This window comes from Lepidochelys kempii, chromosome 5 (assembly GCF_965140285.1).
Source record: "Lepidochelys kempii isolate rLepKem1 chromosome 5, rLepKem1.hap1, whole genome shotgun sequence".
NCBI classification, from domain to species: Eukaryota; Metazoa; Chordata; order Testudines; family Cheloniidae; genus Lepidochelys; species Lepidochelys kempii.
Genome location: NC_136384.1, coordinates 84,142,569 through 84,153,740, shown reverse-complemented (window position 1 = coordinate 84,153,740; position 11,172 = coordinate 84,142,569). Strand labels below are relative to the sequence as shown.

The 11,172-nt window shown below is 41.0% G+C and overlaps 1 protein-coding gene across 1 annotated transcript in view; it reads right to left on the bottom strand.

Moving 5' to 3' along the window:
• Window positions 1-227: 227 nt before the first annotated feature.
• ROR2 (receptor tyrosine kinase like orphan receptor 2) overlaps window positions 228-11,172 on the bottom strand; it is a 238,616-nt gene continuing 227,671 nt past the window's right edge. The window contains exons 6-9 of the mRNA XM_073344892.2: window positions 8,010-8,324; window positions 6,509-6,754; window positions 4,438-4,640; window positions 228-3,273 (exon numbers count right to left, since the gene is read on the bottom strand). Coding sequence (XP_073200993.1) covers window positions 1,831-3,273; window positions 4,438-4,640; window positions 6,509-6,754; window positions 8,010-8,324 — 2,207 coding nt within the window. The 3' untranslated portion in view covers window positions 228-1,830. The remainder of the gene's footprint in view (window positions 3,274-4,437; window positions 4,641-6,508; window positions 6,755-8,009; window positions 8,325-11,172) is intronic.

Sequence of the window (11,172 nt, the reverse complement as noted above, 5' to 3'; positions counted from 1 at the left end):
TGTATTGTTCAGAACTGGTTCCATTGTGCATCAGTAATTAATATTTGATTTCTCTTACTGGAGAATTTTGGACATCACTTGACCAGCCTTGCCTCTAATTCTTTGTCAGTAAATAAAAAAGTAAGCAAAAGAGAAGATGACAAGCGGAATATGCTGTTACATATCAAAGCCAAAATAATTTAAAAAAAGACAAAAGTAGTAATTCCAAAATATTTATAATGTTTTATTAATAGCATCCAAAGCCGCCTTACATGAACAAAAAGCAGTAGAGCTTTTTCATTGTTTTCCTACCAGTGCATTTCCAAGTCCAGGTGAAAAGCTAGAAACCAGTAAAGCAGTGACTTAGGCTGTAGGTTACAATGATGCACACCTTGTAAGTAGATCCAAATTGAGTATAGTAGTAGTTCAAAAAAAGCTGTAACCATGAGGAACTTTGGCCATTTCCACTTCTACAGTGTACTTCATTTCACAAAGTGTTGTAACAAAAATAACTTCTGTAGGAGCTGTAAAGATAACTTAATCCAACGTTTTGCATCACTTTATTGGATATGCTGTGTTGGATTTACAATTTATGACTATACTGCGTGTAGGCTATTACAATACTACAGTGCGTGTGTGTATTACAGAAACAGTCATGAAATGTATAGACCTGCTTATATATTTTACAAAATGAACCAAAAAAATACAATAAAACTGCATCCCAAGTGGATAATGTAAACGATTAAATTATAAAGCCTTTTCTTCAAAGTTCAAAATACTTAAATGAAAAAGGTATATAAAATGTAATAAAACATAAATTACATTTAAAGATCTGTACATGATTCATCTTGCAAGAAGCACAAAAACAGCATTCTGTACAATACTGCTTATTTTGGTCTTCTAAAATTCAAAAATCCATTTTCACTAAAAAGGCAAGAAACTAACAAGGTTTTACATGCAATCTAGCACTATCCTCACTAAAATCAGGTGAGTTCATAACCCTGCAAAAAACTTTTAAAATGTAGAAATATGTATCTTAAGCCCTTTTCTGTACTTGACAACCAACCTGCAACAGAAGTTGGATTGTTAAGTTAGTGCACAGCCTCCAATGTGTCTGCTTTTGGTTAACAATGTATTAAGGCTACTTGCTGCTAAAAATATGCAGCAGTGAAGGAACTCATTCACAGAGGAAATCAACTGATCTCATTGGAAGTTTCTGCCATAGTCCCTGGGAGTAATGTAAGAAAGACATTCTCTCTTTTCTCACGTTATGTCCCATTTCCCTAATTTTCTGCCTATTGTAATACAAACATGGAACGATATTCTTAACTTGTTTTTTTCAGATTTAAAAAATAAACATACAATCTCTTGTCCGTTATATCAAAGAGATAAATACTATATGCTAAGCTGTCCATCACATCCAGGGCACTTCTTCACACTCAGAGCAATCCTGCGTGCTACTGTAGTTTGATTCCTTTTTCTGTTATTGACTTAAGAATAATTCACTAAAATTACAATCACAGATCATGATATACATGATGTGCAATGCTACTCCGCAATATGTTGCACAGCAACAGTACATTATAGTAAAGCAGCCTCTCTCAAGAACGGTAGTCAAAAAAATTAGAAACAGCAATTCTATACCATCATGTTTGTTGCCATCAGATTTTTGCAATGATCAATAAACTTGGTATATCATTACTGCTGAATTTTATTTGATTTTATTTTTAAGTTTGGTCAGTTGTGGCTAAAAAGTCAGATCAAAATGAATGATCTTAAGTCAAAGGGACTACAGTCTCCAGCTGCACTGAAGTGATGTGAAACTTTCTCTTAGAAGTGAGTCCAATTTTATTAGGCTTCGGATTGAATCTCCGCTTCATCCATCTGAAGAGTGTCATTATCCCCTAGTAATTCTGTTTCTGGTACAGAACCCTCCGCCTCCTCCTCTTCCTGGACAGGTTTTTGGGCTACATCTTCTGCTCCATTATGTGTATCATCTGTACCCTCTGAGAGCAGAGCAGCCCTGTCAGCCACAGATGCATTGGAGGGTGCTGTTGTTACATAGCCTGTGCTGGTAGAACCACTCCCACTGTGATGGGAGCCTGGTTTTGGAATCATCTGTGGAGGGATTTGCTGTGGAGCCATTTGCATTGGGATTTGGACAGGGTAAAAATTTGGCAAGTAGGCGCCATACGCTGGCATCGGTTGATAACCATTGACAGGAATGTAGAGCTGAGGAGGTGGGACCATTGGTCTGATCTGCCCTTTCATTTGTATGAACTGTGGTTGAGGGAAAGCTTGAGTTTTCTGCTTTGGTCCAACGTACCTGGCATTGCTGATATTACTAACAGGGCTTGTGCTGAGAGAACTTGTTTGTGTGGTGTTGCTTGCCCCAGAGGTTTGTGCTGAGCTGTTGTAATTAGAAATGTTTCCCCACGTTCTTAGTCTATTGTGAATATCTTTAAATCTTGGTCTTCTGTTGGGGAATTCATTCCAACATTCCAACATCAAAGTGTATATCCATGTGGGGCAGTCGTCTGGACATGGCAAAACCTGTCGATTCCTTATCATTTCAATGACATCCTGGTTAGAATAACCACAGTAAGGCTGTAGGCCATAGCTGAAAACTTCCCACAGCACAACTCCATAGGACCAAATATCTGAATCAACAGAAAATTTGCCGTACATGATAGCCTCAGGGGACATCCATCGGATAGGAAGAAGGGAATTTCCCATGAGTTTAAAGTAATCAGCAGAGTAAACTTCCCTGAAAAGGCCTAAATCAGATATTTTCACATTAAGCTTATCAAATACCAATATATTTCTGGTGGCTAAGTCCTTGTGAACGATATGATGACTTGAGAGGTATTCCATTCCCGCAGCTACCTGAGTCACAATGTGAAAAAAATCTGCTGGTTCCAGAGCTGATTTTACTGTCTTGTCATCATCGGTGCTGCCAACATCAGAATGGGGAGATCTCATAACTAAAAACTCATGGAGATCACTGTGGGAACAATAACTAAAAATCATGCTGATGGGCTGTTCTTTTGTCACAATTCCCAGCAAGCAGACAATATTTGGGTGCTGTAAACGTGATCTCATCATTGCTTCATGTTTGAATTCTTCCCGAAGAGCCAATTCTGCTTTGTCTTTGAGTGTTTTGATGGCAATAGCTTGTGTCTGTTCACCAGGCGTTGTACCAAACAGATGCCCCTTGTAGACTTTTCCAAACCTCTCTTCCCCTAGCTCTTCCATAAACCTCACAGTAGACAGATTGATCTCTTTAAGTTTAGTCTGGAAAAAAAATCAAGGTAATTCATAGTATTTTGTAACACTACAATTCTCTATTAAAGACAAAACTAATGGTTACATGCTACCACAGGATGACGGTTTTGTCAAAGTTTATTTTCCATTTATATCATTGTTGTATGTTCAACTAGATCTTCATTTTACTCATAACCCTGAAATGGATGATACTATTATCAGAAGTCCAAATTTAATTCTGTTGGAAGGTGAGCATGATTATTTCAATTGATAAATACAAAAGAGCACCATATTTCTGCAAGTTGAAAAGATTATCAATTCTGGGTAAAATTGGCAGCTTTAGAAACAAGGGAGTACTTGTTTAACCATAGGGCAATCAGACCTGGTGTATACTGCCCATACAGCTCTGCCATTAAACCTCATTCCTTAATGGATTCACAAAATTAATACACAGTTTGGTTCAACTGGAATGTCCATTCTTTCAGCTGACAGTTTCCTGAACAGGTGTTGCCAACTGTACCAAATTGTGTATTGTCTTTTTGAACTAACATTTAGTAAATACTAGGATAAAAAAAATCTACTTTAGATCTGAACTGAATTCTAACATGGAGACCTTTTAATTAGCCAGAAAATCATTCATATTCTGGAAGTTAAAAAATAGACGTTTATCAAAAATTTAAAAAGTCATTTTGATTGTACTGTCTTCTGAGGTACCCAGGCTTAGAAGAATATTGTACATAGACTCTTCCATATCCTCTTTCCCCGGTCCAATGAGGACTTCAGCATATTGGAAACCAAAGTAGAGTAATTTGGAAGGAAAACTGTTGCATGTACTGCTGAAAACAAGCAAAACTACAGGCCATTACTGGGGCAAAATTAAGAATGAATCATAGATATCAAGATTTCTAGTCACTTAAGTAAGAAGACAAAGCAAAGAATGACTAGGAGTGCCAGTTACACACACAGATACAAACTACACAGAAATAATTTTGTATTGAAAGCTGTATTGACTGTGGATTTGGGTGCTCAATTTTGGGAGATACCACAAAGGGCCTGATTTTCATAAGTTGGGTGCTTTGTAAACACTCTGAAAATCAGGCCTTTTACAGATGCCTCAATTTGGCCAAAATGTAAGGCATTCAAAACCACGACATTTTTCACAATCTTGTCCTTTAAAAAGTCTGCAAAAAATACCTGTTTGTGCTGATTAATAAGTGGCATTTCCATGTCCTGGCTAGGAGATGCCATCAACTGGCGACGTTGGGGTGTAGCAGCAGATGCCTTTTGTTTGTTTCTACACACGCAGACCAAGAAGAAAAGGCAGGCAATAACCAAAGGGATGGCTATGCTAGGAACCAGAATGTAGAGGATCCCCATTTTGCTGTTGTCACGTGGACCTGTTGGGATTTAAATATTTATTGTTTTCAGGTGATGTTGTTTTTTTAAAGTATTCAAAAGCAAAGTAAATTTAAAAAAAACTCGTGTGAATATTGAGACTAATCTTTAAACAAAAGAAGCAAATCACATGATTTTAAAACAGAAGTTACATTCTAAGTACAGGCTTTTAATTCCATCAGCCACAAACTAATTTTCCGTCAAATATTCCTGAGAATAAATGTTGAATGGACATGGCAACTAGTGGGTTCAAGGATACGCAATGAAAGCATTGGATCCATTTCATTTATAGTGTTTCAGATGTAAAATAAACTATTATTGAACTTTCCCAGTACAGAAACTGCAGAATACAGACTGTTGTGGAATTGCATTAACTTGCTTACTGGATGAAGTACAGTGATTAGTCTTCATCATTATACATGTAGGTATGCACGCATGGGCGATCTCAATGTGATAAACTGCAGAGCATATGACAAACAGTCCTTATCATCCAACTTTATCCCTTTCATGAGCACTTTGCCCATTACTTTAACTCTGCCAACACTACTGTGTTGGCCCACAAAATGTGAAATCTCTCCCCACCTCCAAATTATTTAGATACCATTGAACTTTTTGGTATCAAGGTAGTCTTATTTCTCAGGCAGACACGGATAAAAAATAGTGTCAATATAAGGATCTCTAAAGCATTTCTAAAATATTTTTCTGTAAAATGTGTGGCATATACAGAGTACAGGACAGCATGGTATGGTACAAAAGGTTTTATTGGCACTCATGTGGGATGCCTTATGAAATTTGTGACTATGCCATTTGTGAGTGCTTCCCTCCCAAAGTCATATGAATAAAATCTTCATAACATATCATCATGTAATATAGATTTTTTCTTTTTAAGTCAAATCAAGTAATGAAGTGAGGTAAACCAGAAATTTTACATTTTACAGTTTTAATTTTAAGTACTGCCTGTCTGTAATTAAGCAACGTTTGTGAGGCCTATACTTCACACTTATCGCAGCAGGGATCGTGCCTTTTTCCTTGTTCTGCACAGTACTGAGTTCACCTTTGGCACTCAAACTACCAGTAATGTCTCTAGAATGAATTCTATGCTAATGCATTGAAGCTAAAGGGCTGTAATAAAGTGTCACTATAGGGCAGGACTCCGTTGGGTTAACTAGGATGGCTTCTTGCTAATACTAATGTAAAACTGATTCATGAGCATTTTCACTACTAGGTATTTAGTCTAGAAGATTTATTTTAAAATCATGATCTGCATGGTGCCTTTGATTCTATGCTTTTGATTTTGTTTCCTATAACCAAGTATAATGCTTTATCTCCCTCTACAGGATGTGTGAATTATCATCTCCTTTTTCCAATGCCAAAGCTGGGTAAAGGCGACTTTTGTTGGTTTCTTGGCTTAGTACATAGATTGCCATCCACCTCAAGGCCAGACTGAGAATCTATGTTCTCCAAACTAAGATGCCTTAGATAGAAACAGTAAGATAATGCTGAATAGCGTTACATAAAACCAAATTATTTCTTAACCTATATTCAGAGCAACACCAACTATATTAACCAAATCAGAAACTAAACTGTATACGGAAATACGATATATCAAATGTATGTAATATCGTTAATTATTGTCTCTGTTTTTTGCTCCAGAAATACCATAAATAGGCAGTACAGAGTTCCAGGCAACAAACTTTGGTCTGAAAACAACATTACAAACGTGTAACAAGAAACAATGGTGCCACACTACAACCAATGAAAACATTAGAATTGTAAATTTCTCAATGAGTGATACTCTAACAATTAGCAATATTTAAAACCATAAAAGCTTTAGGACAGTAGTAAAGGGGAAATAAAAGAGAATACATACTACAAGACGGTACTTCACACAGTTCCATGCGTACGTTTTTATTCTGTGTAAAACACCAGGGACCATCCATCTGACTTCCAGGATTTCGGCAATATGCATGTCCACCTCCTAGCTCTGGAAACTGTGTGCTTGTCAGATCATGGTTATGAGGATGCTGGGAATTCCAATGCTGACAATTGTGGCCTGATTTGGTGACACTAATGGTCCCTCTATAATCAGCTCCAGAGCCATTGTAACACTGGTGATCTGTAACAAGGGATTTCACATAAAATTAAAATAAACGAAGAGAACACTTTATTACTGCTGTTCTCACATGTAGAACTTCACCCATTAGAGGGAGTGCCATGAATCCTAAGAAGCATGGGAAATTATGCTTGCTATTAGCCCCTGGAGCCAGATTTGATTGGCTGACTCCTTCCCTTGCTTGGTTATTCTCTTTCCCCTGATCCCAGTTGCTTTTGTTTTCTCCATTCCCTCCGGCTGGTATCTTTTCCAACTCCCTGGCTGATTTTTAATCCCTCTTCCCCCACAAACACACCTCTTTGGCTGATTCTGCTTCTCAGCTACCTGGAACTAATCAGCTCCTAAGTACCTCTGCATTGCAACTCAAATGGTTACATTTCATCCTAATTGACCCCGACCAGCTCTACAAAACTGCCCCTGCTGCTCAACTCTGCTGATTGCTAGAAGAGGAGGAGGTACTGAAAGGATGGGAATTCAGAGTAAGCTTAGCAGACTATGAATCTTGTCAGCTATCTACGTATAGTCATGTTAGTCTAATGTAGCTGAGCACGTGGGTATGGCGATCAGTTATAGGGGAATGGAGTAGGTAGAGAAAAATAGCAGCATATAATAACAATGAATCTAACCCTTGGATGCTAATAAAACACCCACAGATGCATGCATCCAGTATAGCAAGGAGAATTACAGTCCCAGCTTGATTTGCAGGATTAATAGTCCATATTAAAAGAACAAAAGTTAATTATCCTAAAATGTATAGTTTCTTAACAGCCATTTCAAGTGAAGCTTTTGTGACCTACTTAAAGATTATTGAAATTCAAACAAAACCTACACATAGATGGATACGGAGTCTCAGCCAAGAGGCCAAGGACTGAACAGGACAGGTGAGTGAACTGCACTCTTACTACACAGGGATCCTACAGAACAGAGTTGTGATACACTGACAGTGGCGTGGGGAAGCTTTCACTTGTTTCTGGTGTACTTCTTGTGTGGATACAGGCCTTTATCTTCCAGAGTTGTTAATTCAGCAGCTTTCATGATCACTCAATTCCTCTAAGCGTCCCATCTAGCTCTATATTTCGCAACAGTGCAGATTATGATCAGTATTATGCATTATGAAAGACAATCAGATCTCCTTATGAAAACATTCAGTATGACAATAAGTTTATGTAGCTAGAGTCACTGTAGACCATCTCATTTTATAATCTTGTCAGTGACAAGAGAAATAAAAAAGCTCAAAGCTTAAAACATTAAACCTTACATCTGTTGAGCCGTTCTACAGGGATCCCAATTCTTATGCAGTTGGCAGCCTCCAGAGTGTCAGGCAGTGGCAGGTCCTCACACTTGGGCAGTTGTAGTTGCATCAGGATGAGGGGATTGGACCTAGCAATGTTATATTCCTGCCTACAGAGGTCATTCTCCAGAACTTCACATTCATCCCGACACAGCTCCCTTGGCTTGGGGGTCCGAGAGCGCTCATCACACAGTGGAAACACAAAGTGGCAGAATGATGGAATGGCAAACTGCGAACACTGATCAGATAAATGGGTAGAAGTGCCAATCATGGTAAATGCGGCTGGAAATAAGCAAAAATTACTGGATGAGCACTAGTACATAATAAACTAAACAAAACAAATAAAATAGTTTTTACGTTAACACAGCACCCTGTGTCTTGAAGGATCTCAAAGCCTATCTTTCTGCAGTATCAATAAGGTGGAGTGTGGAAGCTAGGCCGACAAATAATTCACAGAATAGTGGAAAGGAAATATTGGCTAGACTTAATGGGGCAAACCCAAATGCTGTTGTATCTTTAACGTCCATGCAGAGTGCACAGGACCTCAGTTTCGATGGTGTGATTCAAGAAACCCTTATAGAGTAAACTGTATGGTGCTTAATTTATTTGTCTTAGAAGGACTGAGCCAACCCTGTCAGGACTTCAATCTGTAGTGTCAAGGTTTCTAGTTAGGTCAAACCTGAGTTTAGATCACTAGGCCTCATGCTTTCTCCAGACATTTTCATTAATAAGCCACGCAATCTTTATTTTCAAACCTTGCCAGACAAAAGGAAGGACTCTATTAACATTTTGATGATATTTTACAATGAGAAGCCCGATAGCAGGTGCTGAGATAAAATGCATATTGATAATCCCAAAGCCCCAGTCCGATTAAGACAAGTGTCACAACTCACTAAGGACTTGATCCTCCCCATAGGCACTGAACGCCTACATACTGCCATTTATCTGGGAGTTTTCTTTAACGTTTTAAAGAAGAGATAAATAATGATGTGCATCATGTATCCGAGGGATGAATCAAGCCCTAAATATAGTAATATTCCCACACAAAAAAAATTAACTTTGAGTTAGGATTGTTAGACCACTTATTCCACCAACGCAAACCATAAAAAGCAAGGAAATAAGCTGTTAAATCATTCAATGCCCCGTCTATGATCCACTCATTAGGTCCTCTCCTCAGCTTCACTACCATACTTCCACCAATTATGCCAACATATCTCTTCCTGAACAGGCAGAATGTAAGGCAGTGGGTCACGGCAGCTCTGGTCAGCACTGCTGACTGGGCCGTTAAAAGTCCCATCAGTGGTGCTACCCGGCTAAGGCAGGCTAGTCCCTACCTGTCCTGGCTCCGTGCTGTGCCCTGGAAGCGGCCAGCAGCAGGTACAGTTCCTAGGTTGGGGGCCTCAGGGCTCCAAGTGCTGTCCCCTCCCCGAGCACTGGCTCCGCACTCCCATTGGCCAGGAACCAGCCAATGGGAGCTGGGGGGAGGAGGGAACAGTGCCTGTGGGCGAGAGCCGCATGCCTCCGCCTAGGAGCTGAACCTGCTGCTGGCCGCTTCCGGGGCGCAGCAGGGTCCGCAGTGCCAGGAAGCCTCCCTTAGCATTCCTGCTGTGCCGCTAACCGGGAGCCACCTAAGGTAAGCTCACACCGCAGTCCCCTGCCCCAGCCCTGAGGCCCCCCCAAACCCAGAGCCCCCTCCTGTACCCCAAACCCCTCATTCCTGGCCCCACTCCAGAGCCCTGGCCCCCTCCCGCATTCCATCCCCCTGCCGGAGCCACTTCCCACACCCCAAACCCCTCAACCCCAGCTCCACTGGGTCACGGGCATCAACAATTTTCTTCAACTGGGTCGCCAGGAAAAAAAAGTTTGAAAACCACTGATCTATCCCCTGCACATCCCTGATAATTCCTCATCTCCCCAAAGACCCACTCAACCCTTCATGTTTCTCAATCTGCCTACTCCCCCAAAGTCTCCCTAGAAGCCATCCTCATATCCCCTAGCCTCTAGATTGCTTCCCTTATTCACCAGGTATACTTATCTAATTCTTCTTTGAACTCAGTTATACTTTTGGCCTTCACAACATCCGCTGGAAACGAGTTCCACAGCTTGACTTATGCATTGTGTGAAGTACTTCCTTACGTTTATTTTCAACCAGCTGCCTATTAATGTCATCGGGCCATCCCCAGTTCTTGTGTTATGTGAAGAGGTAAATAATACGTCCCTATTCACTTTCTGCACACCATTCATAACTTTATAGACTATTACCATACATACTCGATCATAAGCCGACCCCCCCCCCAAGATGGATAAGTAAAAATGGAAAATTTTTATGACCCATTCATAAAATGACCGTATAATTCAGTGGTCAGCAAACTTTGGCTCCTGGGCCATCAGGATAAGCTGCTGGTGGGTCGAGATAGTTTGTTTACCTCAAGCATCCACAGACACGGAGGTAAGCTTAATTAAACAAAGTGTCCCAGCGCGCCAGCTGCTTACCCTGACGAGCCAGGTCAGAGACTGGTGGGGAAATTTTTTGTGGGGGGAGTAATCCCTGTGGCCACCCCCCACATGACCCCACCCCTAGCCTGGGACCCCCACACTCTCCCCATCTCATCCCTTCCCACCTTATCTGGGGAGGATGTCTCTGGCCTGACCGGAGCTGCTCCAGCGGGCCAGACCGGGCGGCGTGGCCACAGCGCGTTCCAGCGGGCTGGGCCGGGCGGCGCGGCCACAGCCTGCTCTGGTGGGAGGGGCCGAGTGGCCTGGCTGCAGCCCACCAGCCCTAGAGCTGCAGCTGCTTCGGAGGCTGCGGGGGAGAGCAGCATGGCCAGAAGCGGAGAGACTCAGGCCCCGCCTCTTCCCTTCTGGCTCTGCTGGCTCTCTTTGCATCCTCTGTTGTGGGGAGGGGCTGTGTCCCATCTCTTCCTCTTTATACCCATTCATAAGCCAACTCCCTTCTCTGGTGCTTCCCTTTTTTACTAAAAAAATTCGGCTTATGAATGAGGATATATGGTATATCCCCCCGTTAGTCGTCTCTCTTTTCTACGATGAGCAGCCCCAGTCTTTTCAATCTCACCTCAAAAAGAAGCTGGCCCAAACCCCAAATCATTTCTGTTGCCCTTCTCTGTACTTT